The sequence below is a fragment of the Diorhabda sublineata genome, chromosome 1, assembly GCF_026230105.1.
Source record: "Diorhabda sublineata isolate icDioSubl1.1 chromosome 1, icDioSubl1.1, whole genome shotgun sequence".
NCBI lineage: Eukaryota > Metazoa > Arthropoda > Insecta > Coleoptera > Chrysomelidae > Diorhabda > Diorhabda sublineata.
In genome coordinates this window covers 33,018,533-33,045,685 of record NC_079474.1, presented here as the reverse complement: position 1 = coordinate 33,045,685, position 27,153 = coordinate 33,018,533, and the positions used below count along the sequence as shown (strand labels likewise).

Genomic DNA, 27,153 nt, shown 5'->3' with positions numbered 1-27,153 from the left:
TTCTCTATAGGATTTAAGCCTGGACTAGGCGCTGGACAAAAATCAATTCGGAATTTGCTTTCGATTGAAGAGGTCGAAATCCAATCCCCAGTGCGTCAGCAAGATTGAAAACTAACTTTTATAACTAAAAATTGAAACAATCTCAATTCTCCTCGGAAAGAAACTATTACATAAGGGATACTGAATACCAAACTGAAAAGATGTACAGAGGGAGAAATTATTGATCAGAAAGAACTGCAAGTACCGGGTCAGCCGTCGAATTGCCACTTTTTTTAGAAGACAAACCTTTAGCCTTTCGTCGTGACATACCCTGATAAGTAATTGGACGTGGAAGCTTATTTATTTGGCCACCCAGATATCCAGAACTAACTTTATTTGTGGAGCCGAATAAAAGATGACCCACGACAAGATATGATGTGATTGAAAGAAGACGACAGGCAATACGAAGTATTTTAATGGCAGAAATTGAAATTTTTATGGAAAGGATGCATATTAGGATAGAACTAGAAAATTCATATTAAACAATAAAAAAAAATAACGGATAGATAGTGCACTTCAGATTTTGATAAACTATAATAAAGAAGGGATGAAATTTGACTTATGACTACCCAGAAACCAAACGGCACTCAGTAGAATGAAGGCACACATCGTCCTTAACGAATGTTATATGTAAGCAAATCTTGACCCCCTGAAAATTCATTTGTAACGTTTTTTTATGACAAAAACGGGAAGATTTTGGTACAATAAATATTTTTTCTGCGTATGTACACGTTTTTTTTTTATATAACCAAACCGATATTCCAATATCAATTGCAGAAGACAGTTACTTATGCGAGGAAGAGTCAATATTTCATAAAAACGCATCGTCAGTCCACGTGGACTCATCATCTCCACTGTTCACGTATGAAAACATCGGATCGTAAATATAAATGGATTTTTATTGGCCGGAGCCGTCTATACACAATTTCTTCGAAATATTCTTGCTGGAAAGTCTACGATAAGCATTGGCGTGGCTTGGTGAGATTAATTTAATTCATAAATTCCATTCCATGGCGTTCTTTAGACCATGGGTATCTACGCTCATGGTAGATGAAACAAAATTGTCGGAAAGGGTTTTTATAATCTGCAATTGATACAGGACGAACTATATTTTGTGGACATACCTCGTATTCTGTAAATAATGATTTTTTTATTTGTTTGCAACCTGTTAACATATATCATATACGTTCAATAGTCGACGAACATAATTGAAATTCCTCAATTTAGTTATTGACAAAAACTATTTAGGAATCTTACGAAACATACCCTTCTCTCGTCCCTCTTGTATCCGTTCGCTCCGATTAACTTCTAAAGCTCGAAAGATAGAACATGAAAGAGAATGCGATTTAGGGAATTTCAAATCATCCATACAGACACTATTGTACTCAAAATAAATCATCTAAATTTTCCGTATACACAAATGAAAATTTCCACTTTATACAATTTACTACCCGTACACTTCTGTTTGATGCTTTTTTTATGTTTTAGCGTTTATTTATTTTTCATATTATCTCCAGACAGAACAAATACAAAAGGGATATAATTGGAATAGAAATTTCACGACAATCGGGTTGAGATCGGGCGACTGTGACGATCAAATCATTACATCAAATACAGCTGTTTGGTATAGTTATAATGCTGGACGATAAATTTCCTGCTATTCGTCCTTAATATTTTTTATACTTCTTTCTTCAAAATCCCTTCAATTTGTACCAGATCTTCAGTCGCCTTTCTCCAAACCATCACCAAGCGGCAGTCGTATATCACACTCCGTACAAACACTTTTCTTTTAGATCCAAAAACCTCAAACTTTAATTCATCATTCCAAAAGACTCTTCATGAGTCCAATTCTTATGCTCTTTACCCTCCTGCAATCCCTTAATCTTATTTTGACGTCTTGAACGTCGTCCTTCCAAAAAACACCAGCTTTCCTGAACGTTTTCTATCACGAAAGCCCCTGATGGATGGTGGATGTTATACTCCACGGTATGTCGAGGGAATCAACAATTATATGAATTGTTAGATTACATATGGAGAGAGGAAGAGATATCAGAAGTACTAAAAAATGAACGCCTGGTTAGTAAAGCGAAATATATTTTAGAGAAAAACGAATTTGGCTTCACGCAAGGTAAATCCAAAATAGTTGCAAAACGTAAGGTGTACCAGCAAAGGAGAACCTGAAGAATTTCCAATCAATAAAGGAGTAAAACTACCTGGATGCTGTTTAATCTACTGCTAGATAGAATATCACAAAACATAACCCAATAAGAATATCAACATACATGTAAATTCCGGAACACAAATTTAGTTTTGTCACTTACCGATCGCGGTGCTAGTGTAATAAAAATGTGTAATTACTGTCAAGTGTCAATGTCAATTGTCAAGATGAATAAACATTTCTTTCAAACGCTTTCCTAATTGGAAAGAATTTTGTAAAATTCAATGCTCAACATTAAATTACCGCTTACGTGAAAATTATTTTCCGGAAAATGATTTTACAAATTTCAATAGTAGATATTGTTATAAACTTAATTGAACCGCGCACGAAGATTAGTTCTGCCACGTATCATCGAGGGCACTGGCATCGAAATTCCGCCATGTTGCTCCAGAGTATAACAACTAAATTTGCGTTTCTTGTTAGGGTATGTTTTGTGGGTAGTATTAGGAAATATGAATAGAAGAAACTTAGAAACAGCGTGGATCAAATGATAGAATACACAGACGACGTAATCCTAATTACAAAAAAGTATCTCGAAGAATCTTAGATTAAGAATAAATAAAAATTATGAGGTACCGTAAGCAGTTGATAAAAAAAAGAAGAAGAAAGAAGAAAAACAATAAGAGATTATGAATTTGAATAAGTAGAATACTCCAAATATCTAGGAGTAACAATAATGGAGAAAGAATATAACAGATAAGGAAGCAACTAATAGAAAATACAGGCAATTTTTAATTGAGTTCCAACAACTAAATTTCAATGTAGTAATAGTCAGAACATTAGGAAATTATTTATTTACTCAATTTCTCACTTCTTAGACCTTTTTTATATAGATAAATTCTCAATTTATCTTGATTTTAGGTTTTCTTTAATTGAAATTTCGTTTAAAAACAGATAAAATCTTGAAGTTTCAACCTACTTCGGTCTTTATCAAAATATGAAACGATTTATATGTACTTTGTCCTTAGTATCTACAGAACACAAATTTAGTTTTGCCACTTACCAATCGCGGCGCTAGTGTAATAAAAATGTGTAATTACTGTCAAGTGTCAATGTCAATTGTCAAGATGAATAAACATTTTTTCCAAACGTTTTTTTAATGCTAAATAATTTTGTTAAAAACAATGCTAAACATCAAATTACCGATTGCGTAAAAAAAAATTTTCCCGAAAGTGATTTTACAAATTTCAATAGTAGATATTGTTATAAACTTAATTGAACCACGAAGATTAGTTCTGCCACGTATCATCGAGGACACTGGTATCGAAATTCCGCCAATAACAACTAAATTTGCGTTTCTTCTAGGATATTTTTTGAGGGTAGTATGTACTAAGAAATATAAACAGAAGAAACTTAAGAAACAGCGTGGATTTTAGGTTTCCTTTCATTGAAATTTAGTTTAAAAAGAGATAAAATCTTGAAATTTCGGTCTCTATCAAAATATGAAACGATTTATATGTACACTGTCTTTAGTATGTACAGAATGAAGTTTGTTCTTCGTGAAGGCATATAATTTATAAATTTAACTAAGTAATAAATTATGAGACAACTTTTTTCGTGATAGTGGACAAAAAAAATCCACTCTAATTTCGATATTTCATAATATCTGAAGAAATATTCGTATTCTTTAAAATAACCTCACACTTCAGCTATTTAAAAATAATTAATTACTAGCCACCTCACCCCTTCCATGTTGGTAATTAAATGATAAAGTAATTAATTATTGATGATCGAATCGGAATTTAATTACAATTTGATTAAATTTTGTAATCAATCAATGCGTGTCGGTGTGGAATATTTTGAGAGGAAAATAATTGTTGTTGAAAATGTGACATTACGGTCCAAAACATTTGGAAATTATATACGAGCGTCGTCAAAAAAGTTTGGACCAGAAGCGCATCAGAATGATTATTTTCGAGTCTCCGTTGATGCAATTTCAGTGTTTTTGCGTCGATTTATAAGTATAGATGAACTCTAGATCTGCTACAACACACAACAGGCAGTTTCATCATCGGTAAAAGTAATTAATTGTGATAGTAAATGGGATTGCGTCAATTCGACTATGGTTAACAACATAAAACAGTAACGGTAAAGTATTACGCTTTATTGTTCAATAAGATAACGAGAAAATATACAAAGAAGTCACTGGATTTGAAAGTTCTTCCATCAGGACAACACTTCAATTATCAATATGGATGCTATTCACAAATTGCTCTTCGAATTGATTGACCATACATCGTATTTACCAGATCCCGCCCCCAGCTACTTTTCATTTGAATTAAATTGATAATATAAATATTAAATCTGGTAAATAAATACGTAAAATCAAAAAAATGGACTTGATAACACTGGAATATGCATGTATTATTTAAAATCTCGATAAAACATTCCAAAATTTATTATGGAGCTTCCTTTATTACATCCAACCAATGTTTTACACCTTAGCATCTATCAAGACACAGATAGTGCACGATGGGAAGCTTGGGGTTGCTACCACATAGAGACACTATTCGGTGGTGATGTGTATAGTCCGGGAGTTAATGACAAAGTTGATGATGATGAAGAAATAATTACTTCAATTGATTACTTATGGCTGAGAATTTGTCAGATGATAATTATCGTGTTATTATGAATAAAAAACAACATCACTTCATCATCCATCAGTGGGTGGTGAACGCTGAAGCAAAAGTCATCAAATGAATCATCAACATACACGCAACTGACGATTTTTCTTTGTACAAAGCAGCATCTTTATTATAATGAGACTTTTTCAAAAGTAAATATGTTTGACTTTCTATTAAAAGTATTCAAATAATAATTATTTTACTACGAGGTAGACAACCCTAAACGACAAGCTGCAGTGATTGCCAGTATGTTCGCTACCTCCGAATTTCCGGACATATGTACTTGTGCGGGTAGTTATTTTCCCCTTTACTATTTTTTTTTGTTATTTAAAGAAAGACTGCCAATTGGTTAACAAAGCTATCTTAAGTTTTCTTCAACAGGATAAGATCTAAGATGATTAAATATCCAATTGTTACCGCTCTTTGATATATTTAAAGTCAATGTGACAAATTGAATTGAACAGTCCAAAATCATATTTCGGGCAGGATATGAACTTTCAAGTGTCGCTGACCCCTGGACTATTAATAGCTGCAGATATTATAAGAATGAGCTCGTGGACTATATAATGAAAAGTTATATTGAATCTAAACTAAGAACGGGTTAAATCCACCCTTGTGAAGGGACTTTTAACGCATTAGCCCTAACCATGTTGATCCAACTGATTTATAAATGATGGTGATGATGGGCATTATAGTATTTACGAGAAAGAATTGTTGATTATTTTGAGGACGGCCTATTTTCGACGCGATTCGCCCCGAGTGATAAATTCATATATACAGGGTGCGGCAGCATAACTTCCTTTTTTAAAAAGTTCGCCATTTAGTCGGTAGATGTCGTAACGGAGTGCTAGTGGTCTCGTTCGAGAGGGGGGACTATAAAGTTTTGTCCCGGCACAGTTCAGTCGCCATCATGCGTTGAAACAGTGAGGAGCGTGCGTTTGCCGTTGAGGTTTACTTTTCGAGCGGATGTTCTGTGATCGCAACCCAGCGCGCCTTTCGGAATCGCTTTAATTTAGCCCCCTTGGCCCCTGTCCCGGACCGGAAATCAATTGTTACGTGGGTCACTACGTTCAGACAAACTGCAAGGGTGACAAGACGAAGAACTGGAGTCCCTCGGCCCATTAGATCACCGGAGAACATTGAGTTAGTTAGAACTTCAGTGTTGCGATCACCACGGCGTTCTGCGCGCAAACATGCGTCTGCCCTTGGACTTTCCGATCGTTCTGTGAGGAGAATACTTCATGATGATCTTCATTTTCATCCATACAAGATGGCAATTGTGCAGGAACTTTCTGAACGTGACTTCAATTCTCGGAGGAACGCGTGTGAGGTTTTTCTGGAAGTCGTTCCTGAGGACGCTATTGTTTTTTTTAGTGATGAAGCCCATTTTCATTTGTGTGGATCCGTAAACAAACAAAACATGCGCTATTGGGCTGATACCAATCCTCGACAATTGCATCAACGGCCTTTGCATTCACCTAAAGTCACAGTGTGGTGTGCAATTTACTCACGTGGAATTATTGGTCCCTGGTTCTTTGAGGAAAATGAAGTCACAGTGACAGTGAATTCGCACCGGTATGTAAACATGTTACAGGAATTTTTTTTCCCACGGCTAGATGAGTTGGACTTAGGGGACACTTGGTTCCAACAAGACGGAGCAACGGCACACACTTCAAGAACATCGATGGCTGTTTTGAGGGAACACTTCCCAGAGCGCCTTATCTCAATTAGGGGCGATTTGGAGTGGCCAGCCCGCTCTCCCGATTTGACCCCTTGTGATTATTTCCTATGGGGTTTTTTGAAATCCCGTGTGTATGTGAACCGTCCAAGGACCCTACAAGATTTGAAGTCGAACATCCAGGAAGAAATTGCCAACATAACGCCTGCTATGCTGGCAAGAGTCATGACAAACGCCAGAAATCGGTTTACTCAGTGTATGGAGAATGGGGGACGTCACCTAACTGATTTGATCTTCAAAACTCAGTAAAACAAAACTTTATGTATGTGCCTGTATTATAAAAAACGAATAAAAATTTTCTGATTCATACAATAAGTTTTATTAACTTTTGAAAAAAGGAAGTTATGCTGCCGCACCCTGTATAATGTACAATACGTAATGTACTATGGATATTTGTCAATTCCATACTTTGTCAGAGCTTATCGTCATTTATTTTTTCAAGATGTCTAATTTAAATCCGGTTCCATCCACCCTGTCTAAAGATAAAAAGGAATTTAATGACCTCACTTTGGAGGCTTTCCCAATTTTACATATCCAATCTATTAGATAGATGGTGGAATTATGAAAAATTTGATGTCGCGACGCACAACTCATCCAAGCGGAAATGTATTTATTAACTGTCTGGAAAAGCTGTGACGATGAGAATTCGATTTTCTGAAAAAGCATAGCTGTCGTTGATTCCATGAAAAATTACCCGATAAAGTTTACGTATTGGGGCTATTTTTTACTAATTTTCATGGCGGCGCCACATCGAATTAGATAAAACTACTATCAACATATTTATCTTGAATAAAAAACTTTTTAATTCTCTATACGCCGTTCTTCAAAGGAGAAAACAACTACTTTCCTGGCTAATGACTAATCCAATGACTCGTAATTGCAAGGAAACATTTGTAACTACTGACTAGCTTTGACGTTATTACGTCTCATCAGAGCAGTTTAAAAACCCTCGTTTGCGCTTGAGACCCGAACTGAAGGCAACGACAAAAAGCATCATGTAGTTGAACATTTCCCAGCGAACGCTAACTGGCGCCATCCTCACTTCCAACTGCGAACCACTGGTCGGTAGAAATGTAGCGTTGTATGCGATACTATAGATTCCGATGGTAAATGATTCCTACTATTCAAACTGTGAAATAATTTCGAAAATATATTCTGCCGTTATTCAAACGAGAAAACAACTACTTTCCTGGCTAATACCTCGACGAGTATTGAATTGCATCCCATCTGAAGAGCGTGATGTCAATTTGTCGATATGAACATCTCCAATGGTTCGCTGTTGCAAGGAGGGGTTTGTAACCACTAGTTTCGACGTTATTACGTACCATCAGTGTGGTTTAACAACCCTCATTCGGGCTTCAGACTCCCCGAACGTTGTAATCTCTGTCTAGACTTCTGAAATGAAAAAATAATCAAGATAGTGGATCGAAAAGAGTGATTCTGCTTCGAAAAAAGAAATATATATCAAATTCAGCTATTTCTGAAAATATAATATAATTTGTATTGAATATAAAGTATGATATATAGTGAAAAAAAGATCATAAGTGTCACTACCGGCTTTTTGTTATTGTCAGACCCCAACAGGGCTTACAGTCTTTTTCTGGACTATCAGTAGATGGCTAGTAAACATTTTTTATCGCTTTATATTCAAAAACTCTCCGCAGATTTTTGAAAAAATATACCACGGTCCCTGCGCGTGTTTAATCCGGCACTGCTCACCAACTGATACTGTTACAAGATGGTTCACCCTGTATAATACACATGATGGATAAGTGTTTTTAAATCTGGGAAGTGGATGATAGACGAGGATTAAAATTTCCAGATCTTATCGTTTCTCAGGAATTATACTTTGCGTTATTGTTCTGATTCGTATCCCAAAAATAAGAACATCAATTTTCAATCCATCTTTGTAACCAAAAATGAAAAACGCCTCTCTAAACGCGAAAATATTCAATCATGTAAAACAATTAGAAATTTTCAAGTTCTTTCTGTGTACAAAATATCATAGATTAAATTGTTTATTTTCCAGGCTTGTTTCATGGGAATTCCAAGAGTAAAGAAGACATATTTTTCTTCCTAATAAAGTTGCCGAGTTTAATATTCTCAGAACGAACTCTTTGCAGCTATCTTCAGCTAAATGTTCCACCAAATTGGTAAAGTTTTCACAGATTTTCACTTTTTCGCGCGGTTTGTCTTTGACTCTTTCAAAACACATTCCTCCAGAGTTAATTGGACGAGATAGCGAAGATGGTATTTCAAATATCCTAGAAAAGACTTATATAAAGTAATTGCCACATAAAGGGCGAGGGAAAGTCGAAATTTAATAAGAAGAATAGTGTAAATAAGATTCCTAACTAGATTATTGTAAATTTAGAAAATTACTATTGTAATTACTCCCAATAATTGAAAATGCATATTTCTTCATTCCTATTTTCATGTTTGAGATATTTGAGAATGTCTAAGTTTATTTTCGGTCTTTAAAAACGACAATTTGATCGAAAATATGTCTATTTATACGTCACATTGAAATCATTACAAAAAAGCAAATGTACTCAAACTTATTCAAAAATTTCCTAATTAAAACTACTCCTGTCGAAGACCAATTCCAGAGTATGCATATTATTAGTTTTTTTTATACTCTCAATAGTGTTCAATTCCTACTGCATTAGAAAAAGCCTCCAAAATTATTACTTTGATCAAAAATGGACTTGGTCATCGAGCTGTTGCTAGATAATTGGTTATGACCCACGCAGCGTTTCGAAGAATGTTCCAGCGTTATGAGACGACCTGGAACAGACAGAAGGCGATTTACAACTTCTCGTGATGACCGTTTTATTGTGGCAACAACGACAGCTATTAGTCAGTGAACAATAAGACGAAGACTGACCTGACCCCCAAAACACCTGCAAAACATACTCCAGCTCATCGGCAAGCACAGAATCATCTGAAATGGACGTTGGAACAATGAGGCTCTGTTCTGTTCTCAGATGAAACCAGAATATGTCTGCCTCCGTAGAAGGAGAGTGTACCGAAGACCAAGAGGACGATTTGCAGATTGTTTGAAAAGCGGAGTGCTTATGGAGATGGTTCCTGCATGATCGGGGGGTGCAATTTCTATAGAAGCACGAACCGTCTATGTGTTCATTCGTAGAAGCGACCGAGTTCACTAAATAAAAGGTTTAACGGATGTTATATCGAGAAGATTTTAGCAATTCATGTGCTACCTTACATTAGAGACGAATTTACCTCTATACATGATAATGCAACGCCGCACATCGCCATAATCGTGCAAGATTACATTGCAGAAGATGGTTTTCGGGTTATGGAGTGGCCAGCATACAGTCCCGATCTAAATCCGATAGACTATTTTTCAGTTTTGTGTTTCTCAAGCAGCATATTTCTTTTGATATGATGAATAATTTGAAAAAAGTTGACTTTTGGTTATCACATTTGATTTCTATTGATAGAAGAAGATAGTATATAGAACATTGTAGATTGAGTCACGTGATGGAAGACTTCCACCAATCCAATGTCGTTGCTATAGTAATGATGAACCGCATCCATAATAATTTGGTTACTAGGACATCCAATGACAACAACGTATTTCACTTTCCGTTCTAGGCCGAAAAAGCTATACTTTCTTAAAGAAAAAGCGTCCGGAAAATAGATGCTTTCCGGACGGTTGCCGAAAAGATATTTTCCTCTTGTCATGGGTGAGATGTAAAATGTATTCCACTTTTCCAATATAATCAAAACTTATGTAAACGATTGCCTTGTTATACATTCACAAAGTTTGTCTCTCGGAGAAAAAAAAAAGATTTTTCTAAAAGTATGGAAACTTGGAAATTCTGAATATTTCGTGGAATATCTACGCCCTTGTTGGAATATAAATCACTGTGTGAAATTTGAATCTAAAATGTTTTCTACTTTTCGGTGTAATGTAATTCAGGTGGAAAGTTTCGTCTGATGTATGAATTGTTTTAAAACTACAAAAGTAACGAAATTCCGAGAAATAATAAACGTTATTCTTGAGGTGATGTTTTTCAAAGGATCTTTTCCAAATATTTTCCAGAAAAAATACGAATTCTAAATAACAATTCCTTTTTTAAGTATTTCCACCACTGACTTTCAAAATAATTTTTATTGACTTGTTGAGGTAGAATCCAGAACATACTCAGCTTGCTTGATTAGAGCTAGATCATCAGAAACCAACAGTAGTCAGACATCGTAGTCCATAAACTGTGGTAGGATTTAATGTTCACTATATTTTCAAAAACATAATGGATCTGAAAACGATGTAGGGTTCAAAGATATAAATTTTCTTTTATTTTGCAACGCACCAATCGATTGCTTACGTCACCAGCGCCGATCAAGTTTCGTCCGGCAAGCTACTGCAGCATCCACACCACGTTGTTTTGTTTTACAAAATCGACGTCGAATTTTTTCCAAAGTAAATGTAAGATATATTTTAAATTTTAACACTTGACATATCCAGCTGCGATGGGCAAACCCACCAATGGGCCCAGAACCCTTGGTGTGGCCAAAAGCGCTGGCTTCTCGCAAGGCAGGCTCGGATGGACAACTGCTCCAGCTAAACATGCGTGAAATCAGACCAGTGACCGGACATTGCCATCTAAGACGTCATCTCCACACCATGGACATCACGGATGATCCAGAATGCCGTTGGTGTATGGAAGAGGAGGAGGAAACTGCAGACTACGTTATCTGTGAGTGCCCTACACTCACACGGGCGCGGTTTAAACCCCACAACCTGCCTAACGACATCAAAGTGTTCAAGCCAAAGCGGTTTCTCAAAGGACATCGGACTTTGTTGACGTCAAGTGGGGCACGATGGTTATAACTGAAGGCGTATGTGCTCAACGTCTTCAACTATGAATTATGGTACTTGGTAACACAAAATGAAGAGGTTCGTGAATATAAAATATGAATATGTCATTATATCGATCCGTCTGTTCATCTGGTTCGTCCCGCGGAATTTAACATTAATAAAATCGTTATTTGTGGTAAAATCAGTAGCCATTCAAAGGGAACCTTATCGGGGCAAGTTGTCTGAAGAACCACGGAGAAAACCCCTCAATTTTTATCAATGAATCAACTCTTCGTCGTGGAAAAAGCACTGTCACCAGTAGCATTTGACAAACGGGCCGACTTCTCTCCTACACAATCGGCGCTGATGACGTAATACCTATCTAGAACGTATCTCGGACGGTATAAAATTTATCCAGACTTCTAAGCTTTGTAAGTTTGTTAATATTAATCCTATATACTTGAAATAAACACCATTATTCTTGTAAAATTAGGTTGTAATTATTTTCGTTGAAATGCAATATACTTTTTTAAATTTCCCATGCCCATTTAAAGATTTTTTTCAGTTATTTTCATTCTAGTACTAATATATTTTATAAAATCATCACTTAACAAAAAATTGACGTCACATCTATTGCCCTTATTAGCCGCCTTTTAGGGCTCTGTGGATTCATATTTTGCGGTCAATTACTCCGCTTTGAGTTTTCTTGGTTTACTCTCCAATCTGTTACAGTTTCTTGCCCGCTTCCCTCATTATCCCTTTCCACTACTTTCTACCATCCACGACTTGTCTACAATTGCAATATACTGCATTACTTGTTATTCCCAGCGTGCCTTTGGTCGACCTCTTCGCAGTTCCATAGTTAGTTTCCACTCTGTTACTTTCTGATCGTTTCTTAGTATATGTCTAAACCATTTAAGCATTTGGAACTTTAAAACTGTCACTACATCACATGGTTCCACCTTGATCTTAATCTCGTGATTCATTAACCTTCCTAGGAATCCTTAATCGGTCTTGACAGGTTCCAATATTTTGAGATTTTCTTCGACAGGCACATGGTTTCGGCTCCATATGTAATGACTAGTCCAAACACTAACAATCATCGACGTTTCAATAATTTCTTTGAAGACTCAAAGCACAAAGATACAGCCACGTTTGAATACAGCAGCCAACAATTTAACAATCGTAAATAACGTTGCAGTCTCCATATTTAATTCTGTTGGCGTATTGCCTTTCAAAAACAAATATTTAATGGCATTTAGATGATTGCCAAGCGTCCATTATATTTCCCAACTTATGTTGTACGTAGACTTTTAAGTTGAGGTCGGGAAACTTTTATAGAACCCTCGTATAAAATGAAAATATCAAAAAATTCGTAAGTTTTATACACAAATAATGGATTTAATGTCGTAGCAAATTGCCGATAACCCTTCTTTATTAAAAAAATATATAAAGGGATGATAAAGGGAGGTTTCATAATAATGACATTGTTAATCGCCTCGCTTGGTATTATTAGTGACGGAAAAATCTAAAACGGACGAAGTGGATTCCCAATTTTCCGACAAAATATTATTTAACGTTTTTATCACAAGAAGAGATATTAAGATTTTCTTTCAATTATATTTGAAATTATCAAAATTTTATAATAAACAACCGTACAAAATTAAATTCTCGAATCAAATTATCTTACGAGGCTTGTCCCAAAAGTAACCAGCCTACTTCCACAAGAGATCTAATCACCAGTAAGTCTTCTATGTGCTGTGTGATGATGGTCATTGTTATTTTGAGGAAATATTCCGAAAATAGTGAATAGATTTTCCATCCAACAACGTCTCCTTCATTTAGTCTTCTTGTTGATAATAAGGCGATTCATAATGATGAAAATGACACATTCTTAATCGGCTTAATCAGTAGTACCCAACTTAATGTGCGTTCGCTAATTACTTCCAGATATATCAACAGTTTTTGACTGTTTTCTTCTAATATTGAGAAGATATACTCAAGAGGATCTACTACAGTTGTTAAAAAATGTTCTAGCCATGGACAATTGACTGATATGTCTTGGTCTCGAAATATAATCGATCTGGTTCGAAGGGAAATTAAAATTTTAAGGTAGGACGTTCGGGACTTATCCATCGTGCTTTCTATCAACTAGATGAAGGATTGCTATAGCGTTTTTGAAGCTGATGTCGAGATTAAAGTATAATGAAAAGTTGTGCTTCAATCTTGGCAAAACTAGCAATTGGTGATGAATACAGGAAAAAGCGAAAAGACCGAAAAAATTCGTGAAGACATTGTTATGTTCTGTCAAGATTGTACTGGACCCAATAATGACCCGAGAGGTCACACCGTAACTAAAGAAAACACAAGAATAATTAATAAAATATCAAGAGAAACAGCTGCTATGAAATTTCCTTATGTAAAACTACAAGGACTATATAATTGGTCAGATGTAGGTACGCCCTTTGAAGAATTTACTTTGATCTACCTAATGCATGGTAGTCATTATAAGCGCAGAGTAGACAATGACGGTTCATAGTTCATTGGTGTTGAAGCCGTTGAGCATATATGCCTTCAGATAAGCCCGTCGTGCCCCACAAAGTCCGATATCCTTTGAGAAGCCGATCAGGCGCTTTGTCTTGAACCCTTTGATGTTTTTTAGGCAAGTTGTGGGGTTTAAACCGCTCCCGTGTGAGTGCAGGGTACTCAAAGAAAACGTGGTCCGCAGTTTAGTCTTCCTTCATGCACCAACGATACTCCGGATCATCCGTGATGTCCACGTTGTGAAGGTGACGTCTTAGATGGCCGTTATCGGTTATTGTCTGATTTCGCGCCTATTTAGCTGGAGCAGTTGATTGGTGAAAGATCAACGATATATATCTGTATAGATACTGGCTTGTCCATCTATTTCTGTTGAGCCCTCCTTGCAAGAGACGTGATGTCAGCACTTTTGGCCACACCAAGATTGGGTTTTGGGCCTATTGGTGAGATCGCCGATCCCAGTGGCGAGTGAGTTCGCTTCATCGTTGCCTTGTCAATGAATCAACATTGTTGACCTAAAATCTCATCTTTAATAAAGCAGTTTTCAGAAAGTTAGTTTTTTTTCATTACCAATAACTTACTCTTAGGATATTGTTGGTACCTTGCTATTATCAAATTTAATCTGTCGATTGATGATGCTGATTCTGATCCATACCTACTCTATATGATAGGAATCCACAATCGATAACAAAATAACCTCTGGCTTGTGTTAAAGTATTAAATAAAGATAACTTGGTGTCTTGGTATCTAAAGTCATCCTCAGCGAGTAATACCAATGGGAAAGATGTTAATTTCTAAGCAAGATATTGTTTCATATCGCCAATTGCTTCTTTCGAAATGCATATCCGTTAAAATAAAAAGTAAGGTATTGATTTGATTAAGATTAAATTTAGAAGATTCACCAGTATGACATTCATTTATTTCTTTTTCTATTCTAGATGAAGTGGTTGGCTCTTTGCGTGTTAGCTATAGTAGTTATAAGTTTGGCTGGAGCTGATGGAGAAGTTTGGGAGGAAGATGATCACGAAGTACTTATCAGAAGCGAAAGGGGAGCAAAGACTCGCGGTAAGCGTAAGTTACTTTCGTTTTCTTTTCTTTTATTAATTATTTTATTATTTAGTATAGTTTTTTCAACTTACATTAATTCTGGGACATATTATTATTAAAAATAAACGGTGGAAATATATGGTGAACAAACATAACCTCAAAAAATTCAGAAGTGTAGGTCAAAATATAAATAAAATCCGCTCCAAGTTTAAACAATCTATTTGCCCATTTCAAGTCCCTTTGACATTGACGTCAAAACTCTATCTTGAGCTTCTCTTATCCCAGACCATTCTCTAATATTCTTCAACCCAGAGGCTTGTGTCCTTCCTCTACGACCTTCAACTTTACCCATCATAATCAACTGGAGGACGTTAAACCGGCAACCACGCATTATGTGTCCCAAATAAGCTATTTACCTGCATTTAATGTTATCCACCAACTCACGAACTGCATTTGCTCTGTTAAGGACTGCATCGTTTGTTTGCCTAGCTGTCCATGGTATGGTAATTGACCTTATGTAATATTTGATAATCCGTTTCCGGAATTGAAATTTTAAAATATGGTTAGAGAAGAGAGATCTCATTTTAAAAAATGTATGAGCATAAAATATACAAAACAACTTAAAATACCAAATGAATTACGAATCCACTAATATTTCGTATTAATGTATACAGTATGACCCAATTTAGTGATGTAACGTTAACTATAATGTTGTTAAAAGGCAATACAAATATGTTTATGAGCTTTTTCTTAATTTCAATAATTGAATTTGATTATTTCATTGTTATAATGAGTGTTGCTATGTTGTAAAATCGACGATAACGTTAAATCTCTAAACTGGGTCATCCTGTATATATTATAATTCAATAGAGAGAGAAAATAGACTCTCTCTGTATGTTCTGAGTCATTATTTCCTGTTTAGATTCTCTTCTTCACTTTTATTTTTTGTTTATTCGTGAATGATTGAAATTTTTAAATTAACCTAACCTAACTTCTTTTCAAACAAACGTAAAACAATTACTTGTGACTTTAGTGACAATAAGTAATTAAAATAAGCAGCTGGAGCTACTACAACCAATATTAAAGGTACTGATCCCTTTGAAGCACATTTAATTATCGATATGAAAAAAAACTATGTTAAAAAGTGTTTTTTATTTGGATATGAGGTAAATGTAAGTTTTTTGTTATTACTGATTTTATTATCATATGTAACACACTGTATTTATATAGTTACATCATTGATCATTTTTATATTTTGATTTCCGTCCATTTAAAATTTCCTCTGATAATGGTTTTCGTAAAATAAACATGGATTTTCACTACGCTACGTTAAAAGGAAACCGTGATACAATCTCAAACAATGGGAATTTAATCCTTCAAGTTATGTGTGTTTTCCGGAAAGTTATGTTTACATTAAAAAAACGTACAAATATTTTCGCAGGTTTTATTCCAAAATATGTTTATTTTGAAGTATTTCATACTCGTTTTTGTGCCTTCGATCTCAAAGACATTTTTAACGCAGATGAAACTGGATTTTTCTGTAAATGTTTACCCGACAAAACCTTATCATTCGAAGGCGATACACTTGAAATATCAAAAAATGTCAATAATCTGCCAGAAACAAATTACATGTCCAACCATAAAGCTTAAATGAGCAATTAGCTGCTTGCTGATGTAATGCCAACTATAATACTAAAATTGACGAAGCTTGGAATCTAGCCATTGAAAGTATTATTGCTAAAGTTTATAAACCCCGAGCATTTCTAAATACTGTACTACGATTGTTCATAAAAACTTCTAACCATTATACTTTAACATAATATGTCCAGCAGCCGTGGCTAATATGCTTTCTATTAGTTGAAAATATGGTAGTTAAATTAAACTGACCTTTACTTGTGTGACAGAAATGTAAAAGCATATTTACAATTCTGAGAAATATGAGTTTGACGCAGTTGGCGCCAAAATTAATGAGATTAATTACATTTTCTAATTGATAATTCTATGTTGATATAAATAAGTTATCAATAAGACATTTATAGAAATCTTATTTTTTTCCAGCAGTCAATTGATTAATTTTATCTTTATTATGACCCAAAAAACATTAACCACGACAAACGTTGCCAGGCGTCCGGATAAAACCGAACATATGCAGGTTTTTTATTGTGTGTCCCGCATGTTTGGCTTTTTACATTTCGCAAACGAGCGTGGCCGAGCGCAAGCGACGAGAGTCGAGTGTCGGTCGTTCACGCAGGCCCAACAGATTACATGTTGACACTGATGCCAAATTATTTTTATTATGTAACTCAAAGAGAAGAAGTTTTTCTTGTTCTATTCTTTAACTTGAAGAGAAGAAGTATTTGATTATTTTTTTTTTAGTTAAGAAAGTCTTATTATTTTTTTGTCGTACCGTATTAATAATAAGACAAAATCCTCAATAATGTAGGGTGTTCGGCTATTAGGTTTGGCAACCTGGCAACCCTAATCACGAATATATACCATGAAATTTAAACAAAAATGTATTTTCTCCTAACACACTAGTTTTTTATTGAACAAAACAACTACAAGATGTTATAATTCATCACAAAAGAAAATATCTAGATTGTAAGACCCTTATAATAGCTTCGTTCGCGGGCCAATTTAGGATCGCTATAATGCTTAATTAATAACCCATTAACACGGAACTGTTACTAAAATTTCAGGAGAGAGACTCACGAAATCAAATTTGAAAATCTGGATGACTTCCGAATTGATTCGGAATCAGACCCACGAACAAAGCTAACACATTTCACTATTTCAAATTCAAGTATTTCCATACTTCTCATCAGCATATGCTCAAGACCCTTGACACTTTTTATAATGCTCTCATTCTCAATTTAACTTTCAAAGAATACATATGTTAAACAACGAGTTTAACGAATAAACAGTAGATACCCAAACAAAAAAAATACAACTTAAAACTATTTAAACAAAAAAAAACTATTGAGAAACGCAATGCTAAGCGAAAGTTATGTTACGTCCCAGCGGCCATATTGGTATCATAAACGTCAAAGTTTTGGAATGTCCTATTAGTACTCTTATGCCTAATTAAAATGACAAATTTCTTAAAATTCCCATTTGAAATAACGCAGTTTTTATGTAAACACAAGTGAGTAAATACGAGTCAATTAATCTCACCTTGTTTACATAAAAAGTAACAACTTCATGACGAATGGGGATTTGAATACATTTCTACACCTCCTTTTTATGCTAATACATCGTGAAGTTGGCTACGGGTGCGAATTGACAGTCGGTTTATTATATTTTCTTATAAATAATAAAAAGAAAAAAAATTTGTTAGAACACGATGCAGTTTCATTTTAATAAAACTAAAAACAACGCCATCTCCATAAATAAGAATAAAATCCGTTTCTTGATAATAAAGTCCACCATTATATTTCTCCGCGCTGTTGCCGTGCTAAAACCTAGAATTTCTCATCGGGGAGTATCGCAACAGTTCTAATATGGTGGAAGGAAAATTATGAATAATCCTATTAGGGATAGAGTTCAGAAACGGCGTTAACGTAGTAGGGGTTTCGAAAAGTAGCTCAATTTATGATGTACATCGTGCCCGAGGTAATATTTTATCTTAAAAATTAAAGAGCCCAAGGAAATTTCAACGTTGTAATGGGATTTTTATATTCGAGCGTATATATAACAAGTTATAAGATGCAAATTAGTTCCCATACATTAATTAATAATGTAAAAATGAAAACTAACCTCAAAAAAATATTACTGATATGCACCAGCTCCTTCATAAAAAGTCAATATGAGAAGAACTTTTACGATCATAATAACAAAATAACAGTTGTGTAGTTTGATATTAAAAATTTTAAAAGTTTTAAAATTTTTTTTAGATCTGTTTGCGATTACGTCATCGTTATTGTGACACTGGCAATATATATCTCACTCTATATCTTTCTAGTTATTAAAACCTAAATTTGTTATTCTGCTGCATTTCCGCACTCCACACTGGAAACTTCGATTTCTTGCCAATCCAATCACAATAGAGTAAAAAGAGATAGAGAGTGGTATATCCATATATATATTATGTAATACTCCTATATGAACAGTTTCTATAAGTGGAAGGCGTTCCGACTAAGTGAAACAAATAGTGTATCGTTCTGTCTCTCCTCCGGGTGTTTCAGTTAGTTCTGCGCATATTTTGCGCAGTATAGGTGAGAGAGAGAATATTGTCGACACCGTATCGTAGAAACGCTTTTTCTCATAAGAACTGTCATTATTAGTAATACATATATGATTTACGATGACGGTGTTTACACGTTACGATAAATCGTAACAACTTGTCTGAACGATAAGTCGTTGCATGCAAGTCGGTGTGTGTAAACCGCAAGTCGTTACGACTTGTCTGAGTTGGAGCCAGGTTGGAAGGTTGGTGCAAATTTCCACAAACTTCTCGGGTTTGCAACGACAAGTCGGAGGGCTTCATCGACAAGTCGGAACGTGTAAACGGTGACTCCGTCAAATCGGTCACCTCAGTTCTATTTTTGGAGCGAAGTACCTCAGTTCTGCCGTTGTGAAGCCATCTAGACAGTGTAGTAAATTTTGTATTTTCTGGTTTTGAGTGAAAGTTTTTGTTGTTAATCAGTTTTTATTATAAGTTTGGTTCGGTGAAATGTCGGACCTACGTCAAGCCTCTCGGGAGTTCCTGTTAGAGTTCATTGAATTGTACCGAAACTCTACATGCTTGTGGCAAACCAAAAGCAAGGATTATTCTGACAGAAACAAGAAGGACTTAGCCTACGCCGAGTGAAAAAATATCAAGAGATCGACCCAAAAGCAGACAGATCTACAGTTGTCAAAAAAATCAACTCATTTAGAACAGTATATAAAAGGGAACAAAACAAAATAAGTAATAAGGTTTACCCATTTGAACCAGGGTCTAGGGTCTTTTTTGTAAGTTTATTACAGGGAATGTTAACATGATTTAGGATGTAATATAAGGAAATAACAAAATATAATAATAATTTCGTTATACATATAATGTGCAAAATGTATAATTTACTTTTAACAAAGTACTTGTTATTCTAGCAGTTTATAAATTAAAATCTAAGTGAAAAGTCAATATTTAAATATATTTATTATGCAATTTTGGTCCTTTGCAAGTCTGTTACACATCCAAAGCAAATTTGTCCTGCCATGGCACTGATCCCTCACCATTAAAATAGGTACAAAATTCATTTTGAACTTTTTTGGCTTCTTCCAAAGTTTTGCCCCCAGAACGTCGTTGTAAGTGATGCATCTTTTCTGCATTACATCGTAAACCTTTTACTGTAACACCCTCGCTGGTATTTTCTCGATCAAAAACATCAGGAGGCGCATATGTTGCAGACTGCACTTACTTCTTGGTTTTCTTTTCCTCTTCACACTTGTTGCAAGGCAAGTTATGTACATATACCATAACAGTAATTCTTCCATTGCTGGAACGAAAAGTCGGTACGTGTAAACGGACATGCGATATTCGACAAATCGTTACAACTTGTCAACGACGATTTGTCGTTCAATTTGTCGTAGGGTGTAAACCCGCCATAAGGTAAAGTAATCCACTAATTAGGTAACACAGAATGTTGCCACATGTTCTTCATATATTTAATATGTATATTAACGAGACGATGATACCCAATATTGAAAGAAAGTAAACATATATGAATAGTATTAATTCTGAACAGATCTATTTAAACTTACTTTAAAAAATAATAGACATTTTGTTGAGATATACAAACAACGAGACTAAAATGATATGCTGAAAACTAATTCATTAAATCGTGCAACGCCGCCAGCCAAGGCGAAGTTTTTGTATCTCGAGTCGGGATTGTTGGTGTTTTTGTTTCTTTTTTTTAGGATAGACTCGTAGAAGAACGTTTATTTTTAGAATAGAAAAACTTTCAATTTCTTTTTATATGACATGCTGTTGAATATATTGTTAGAATTCTGTTCAATGATTAATTAATTTGATCCTTACTAGTTAAAAAAAAAAAGAAATCAAAAACAAAACAATTAATTTGAAAAATGCAATCGATGTAATTGCTCATTTGAATTTGCCATATTTCGTTCCTCTAATTGAGGAGTGAGTAAAGACACAGGTTCGACCAAAAGAAGCAATAGAATGGTCACCATAATCGCCAGACATAGAACTACGAGAGCTTCAGATAAAAGTTAGAGTAGCTGAACGTGTACTCGGAAGATTTTGTTAAAGAATTTACTATTTGGGGTGTCCGAGAGCTGCGAGTTCGATATCGCGATCCTTGTTTATATTTATATAGAATATTTTTATTATTGATATTGTGTCTATAAATTATCAAAATTTTCATATTTATGGAAAATTTTTTATATTCAACGAGAAATTCGATATCAAATTGATGTATTCGAACGTCATGGTTAAAAACTGAACACAGTTCACCATATCATTTGAATAATTAATATTAGAAGGGGTTGGAATTCATTTAAATCGTTAAAACGGTTAATTGCATTAGAGCTTTATGGCTTTAATTTAACTGATACCGGTGACAACATCAAAAATTCTATTTTGTTAACGCACTGTTATTATTTTTGCATGAATGCGGACAATATAGTGGAATATATAAACCGCACTTAAAAGAATACACATGTACCGTAATTTATGTGAATATTACCCCTACAAGGTAGAGAGTGGAATTATTTTTTCTACGCCTATGTCTGTAAACGTCAACTGTCAACATTCCTTGTAAATGACATTTAATCATAATATGAGATCTCATAACATACACGTGCGTTTTGAGAAGAAAACTTAAACTTCTTGGTTTAATTAAATTGCAATCAAATTTTTATTTACATAAGACTTTATTTGGTCTATTTACACAAATTTAGTCAATTAAAAAGCATAAAAAATTTTTAGCATTAGCGAGATATATTTAGGATTGAATTAGATATAGAAATAGAAATAGATGCAATTTGTTTAAAAATAGGACACGTTTTGTTAAGTAGCATGTTATGAATAGGCGTAGAAAAAGTATGGTACGTTACACGCTGCGCGGCTTCGTGCATAAAATTTTTCACTTTGGGCGTTATCGGCTTACAACTTGTGTAACGCACTATACTTTTTCTACGCCCATTCATAGCAGCATCGGTTATTACTTCATAATAAATAAACGGTACACGATATCAAGTATTATCCAGAGTACCATTTCTGTGTTACAGAAAGTGTCCATCAAATTATTTACGTTAGGGAGGCGCTACTATCGCATGAGTGATAATTGACACTTTCTAGAAATTCACAATAATTAATTAACATTTAGAGTTATCTCAAAGTAGCTTTTCTAGGTTATATTTACAAAATTATTTTGTACTACGTGAATAGTTTAGATTTTATATGCCAATATTTAATTAACGATTCTAGTGATTTAAAATTTGCATACTTCACTCTATCTAAAATTTTACGTCCGGTAGAAAACATTTGAGAGAGGTCATTCAAATAAAACGGACGGAAAATTGAACGATCATATGATATCTCGTCCGACAGGAGCGCCATTCTGGTCAAATTTTGAATTATAATTTACCGTCTACAATCGGGCAGTTTTTAAGCTAAGCTCCCATATGAGATGGTACTCCTTACCTCTACCCTACATAAGATTGCCTGTTCGGCCAAAATAAACTGTGTTTGAATTGTCTGGCTTTTGTTAGGCTTGTTACATTACGCAAACGAGCGTGGCCGAGGGCAGGCGAGGAGAGTCGGTCGCTCACACAGACCGCACTCATTTTGCACATTTACCCAAACGTACAGAAGTACTCAAAAGTTTTTAGAATTGAAAATTCATTTTAAACACGATATTTTATTGTTCAAAGACGTTTGAGTATTTTTCCAGCGAAATAAAGGATTTTACAAATGTTTGTATTTTCTAAAATAATACATCCAGAACTTTGGGAGATTTTTTTGATACAAGACCTTAACAAAGGCTAGTAGTGGGCTGTTCATTCCATCATGGCCATTTATCAAAACTACATCAAAGATACAGATAAGGCTGATTTTTCTGTAAATGAGGTTTTGGAAAACTCTTCTAAGATAATGAGTAACATAAATGCAAGAAATTTAGAAGACTTTTGCCCACTGAAAGTGACTTCAATTCAAATTCAAATAAAAAAACGAAAATTTTGAACTGGTGATTGCATTCAAAGAGGATATTAGAATCATCTACATAATTGTAGTAAAATATTTACGATATTGGACAGAAAAGTTATACAAACACACAAAACAATTCACAGGGATGACTTTAAAAGATGTTCCTGAATGGAATCAAGTTTCCGATACTATAAAGATCCTATTACAATATAACGTCAAAATTGACGATAACAAATGTTTTGACCAACTGCAAAATCTTAAAAGTTTTCTAAACACTAACAAAGAAGTTATCGTCTTCAGATACTAAAGGTGAAATAAACTAAAATAGTTTATCTAACTAATTAATGAGAGAAGTCTTCGTGATAGGTGAAGAATTTGTGGATGATTATAGCTACTTCCAAGGCCTGTTAGGAAGTTATGACTGGCTCTGGATCAAATTCCTTTTGGTGACCATCTTCATTTACACGAACAGCATCGAGGATGTCTTCATTTGAAACCCCAACTGTTTTAGCAACTGCTTCATCGACGGTTTTATAATCTTTTCAGGTTCATAAACGCTGGGAAGTTTTAGTTGTCGAATCCAAACCGCTAAAGGCAAGTTATTATTGTCATCTTCTTTTGCTGCTTGGTCCTCCATCTACAAATTCCGTTTGACACTTTGGTCCATTGGCTGGAGGACCCTTGTGGTGTTTGCTGGTAGAAAAGAAAGTTTCATGTTTTTAAGATCGGATATTGCAAGATATGCAGTGCTGTTAACTACCAGAAGTGAACAATTTTTCCCTTACTGCTCAGAATTCCATTTTCTTCTTCGAAAATTTGACGCGATTTTGTTCTCTTTATAAGTTACAATCATATGCTGATTGTGGTTGGATTATTATATTTGCCTATCATTAGTTTTCTTTTCACTGCACCAGTTATTTTAATTTTCACTAAAACAGTGATTGTTTCCTTTGATAAATTCTTTCCAACACACTTTTCTGATTTGAATTTTAAAATTTCGTTTGGTGTCACTTTTTCCTATCTTTCTAAATTGTAGTCACAGTGGATTGGAGGGAAAGCACAGTACGTCTAAGAAATCAGTCTGCTTTTCACTTTTTTCTATTGCTCTAATCAGAGACACTTTTTCTTCAGCAGTAAACAATTTAAGTCCGTAGTTTTCACGCACAAGAAAAACAAATTTAACCACTAAATGCGGAAAGAACAACTGATGTGAACAGTCAGACCTATTCTTAAGATGGGGCCACCTTTTTTCGAAATATTTATATTTATTGTTATTATGAAGGTCGCTTTACGAATTTGATATTTATTAAAACCTCAATTCTCGTTTAATTTATTCTCTGATGATGAATACATAGTTATTCGAGAGCTTGCAATGTATATTAACACTTTTGTAATTCATTGCAACAATAGTCTAGTTGACAAAATTTGGAAATTAGTTTAAAACTGTAGCTTAGCATCTATTTCACCACAAAAATATATATTATTTTAAGAAAAATTGATTTTTTACGTTAGTGTTTTGAGTTTTTAGAAATGAATTTGAAATTGACCGCGAAAAAGGCCAAAACTGTCATGGCGTCTTGAATGACGTCACACTTCGCGACACAGCTGTGTTTGTTTATTACAGTCAATTGTGTTTTTTAATAAATAATAAATTCCTTGTATTATAAATATTGTATAGTGTCGCAATGTGAAAATACAACGATACATACACATACAAATTATTCATACACGTTCCAAACAATAAAGAAATACGAAGAAATTGGTTAAAAACGGCAAGGAAGCAAGATACTTTATCAACTAATTCCACAAATTATTTCTGTGAAGATCGTTTTGATGTAAGTATCAAACAAAATTTGATATAAAACGTTATGACTTAATTAAGTTAAAGTTATTGAAACTTTGTATTCGCTAACCTCAAAATCAGTTGAGTATTTTCATTTCCCAGTAGATAAATGCCACTCCTTCTTCTTTTTTTTCTTCTTCTTCACATACAAGTTTTAATACTGCGGACTTCCGATAAATAAAATTAAGTGTCAAGCATAACGGCGTCAATTTTGGGCAAATTACTGCAGTTTGCGCTGTTAAATCCTTATTCCTTGGCAAATTATACCTGTCTTTCAAGATTAAACTAAAAACGAACTTTATTAATTTAACAATAATTGCTGAAAACTCGAAATAACCTGGTTACTTTATACAAAAATTACAGCTACAACATGGCGTTTCGCGAGGTGTGACGTAACGCTTTTCTGATTGATGTCATGTGATAAAACGCTTCATTTTGTCGATTTTATTTTCCAAAAATTTTATTATTTTTGTAGAAAAGTTGTTTTTTTATTTACTAATTATCATGGTGAATCATTAGAAACTCAAATCCATCCGATTTATTCTTAGTTGAAACAAGCTTATCCTATATCAATAACGTACATATGTAGTCTGTATAGAATACCTTGGGACACTCAGTATAAAAATTAATTCGTTATATTACTGAATTTATTTCGTTTTAAAATTCTGATTTTTTGAAATTTTCTTTATACTTTATCACAATTCTAAGGAAAAAACATGAAAATTATAGCAAGAAATGAGACTGGCGGCTAGACACTGATTCATTAATTTCACATCTGGCCTTAAATTTAATCAGCGAGAATTCCCACCCACAAAAACAATTATTATAATGATGACTTCGGAGCAAGGCTGTTTTTGGATGAAGTGAATTACTTCTCTAAAACTGCATTTCCGAACAAATTACTAACCTTTCAAGAATGAACTTTTCTGTTGTTCCTTTGTCTCTTAAACGACAGACCGTCGATATTAAACTCTTTACATAAAAGAGGAATTTTACAATGCGAAAGTTCATACAAGAATTTTTAAAAGTTCTTGAATTTTTAATCTCTTCCTTCGTAGTAGTTCACGTCGAAATAAAAAATAATGCGGGCGGTCATTAAATTTTACTTAAAACTTCTTTAGTAAACAAAAGCAATATCATTATAAATAATGCGTAGCAACGTTCAATAAACCATGAAAGAAATGAATTCAAGGTGAGTCTTCAGGAAACCAGTTACCTCTGATTCTGATATTGTTTACACTGACACGCTTTTCGATAACCAAGTTATCGTCTTCAGATACTAAAGGTTTATATCTTTGAACCCAAAACCCATTATTGGATGTTGCTATTACGTCTTTCAACGGTCTGCTTGCAAGATAGGATCTTGGGAGATTAATACAGTAAGACCAGAAACATACTTTCTGTCTTTTAACAAACAACGGGATCAAGGACGATCCGAGTGACACTAGTACATGATGGAGATTCAAACAAATGCGCCTGATCAGTTTTTCAAAGGACATTCTAGTTTCCTATCGTCTTCATAGACTGAAAGTAAATTCTATCTGTAGTGGCAGCTTAACTTGAGCTAAAAAGGCCAGCTACTGACCGCGACCATGCCATTTGAGTTGATTTTTTTGCTTACGTATCTAGTTTCTCTCTTTAACTTTATGGTTTTCGTAATTCATGTAGAATGCAAGATATGACACTGTTCACTATATTTCTGGTGGAAATGAATTAACGCCGTAAATTTAAATATAAATTTTGTTGCTTAAACGGTCAACGATGAGTCGAGCTCTAATTGCTACCGGAATTCCAGTAAAACTAAAAATAATCTTGATAAATATCTCTCGCGTGCTTTAGAGTGTTATTCCAGTTGGAAGTTTGATATAACCAATGAATAAGGAGACTAATTATAGTGGAATGACTTTTAGTACTTAGTATTAACTATTCAGGGACGTAATAAGGTGAGAGACAAAGTTTGACAATATTTTGTTTCAAATTTGGCATTAATTCTACTATTAGATTCGTTTCTCCTGCAGAACTACTTCAGAAAACATGACTTTTAGAAATATAACGAGTAGAATGTGATTCGCTGTGACCTGTTTTTAGAGGCGCTACTCAATTGATTATTTAATATTATGAAC

At 34.4% G+C, this 27,153-nt stretch overlaps 1 protein-coding gene across 4 annotated transcripts in view; it reads left to right on the top strand.

Moving 5' to 3' along the window:
- LOC130446005 (pleiotrophin-like) overlaps positions 1 to 27,153 on the top strand; it is a 69,443-nt gene that overhangs the window by 6,735 nt on the left and 35,555 nt on the right. For 2 of the 4 annotated variants that reach the window (XM_056781975.1, XM_056781967.1), the window contains exon 2: positions 14,927 to 15,059. In XM_056781975.1, coding sequence (XP_056637953.1) covers positions 14,927 to 15,059 — 133 coding nt within the window. The remainder of the gene's footprint in view (positions 1 to 14,926; positions 15,060 to 27,153) is intronic. The other 2 variants (XM_056781991.1, XM_056781983.1) reach the window with 1 other exon arrangement.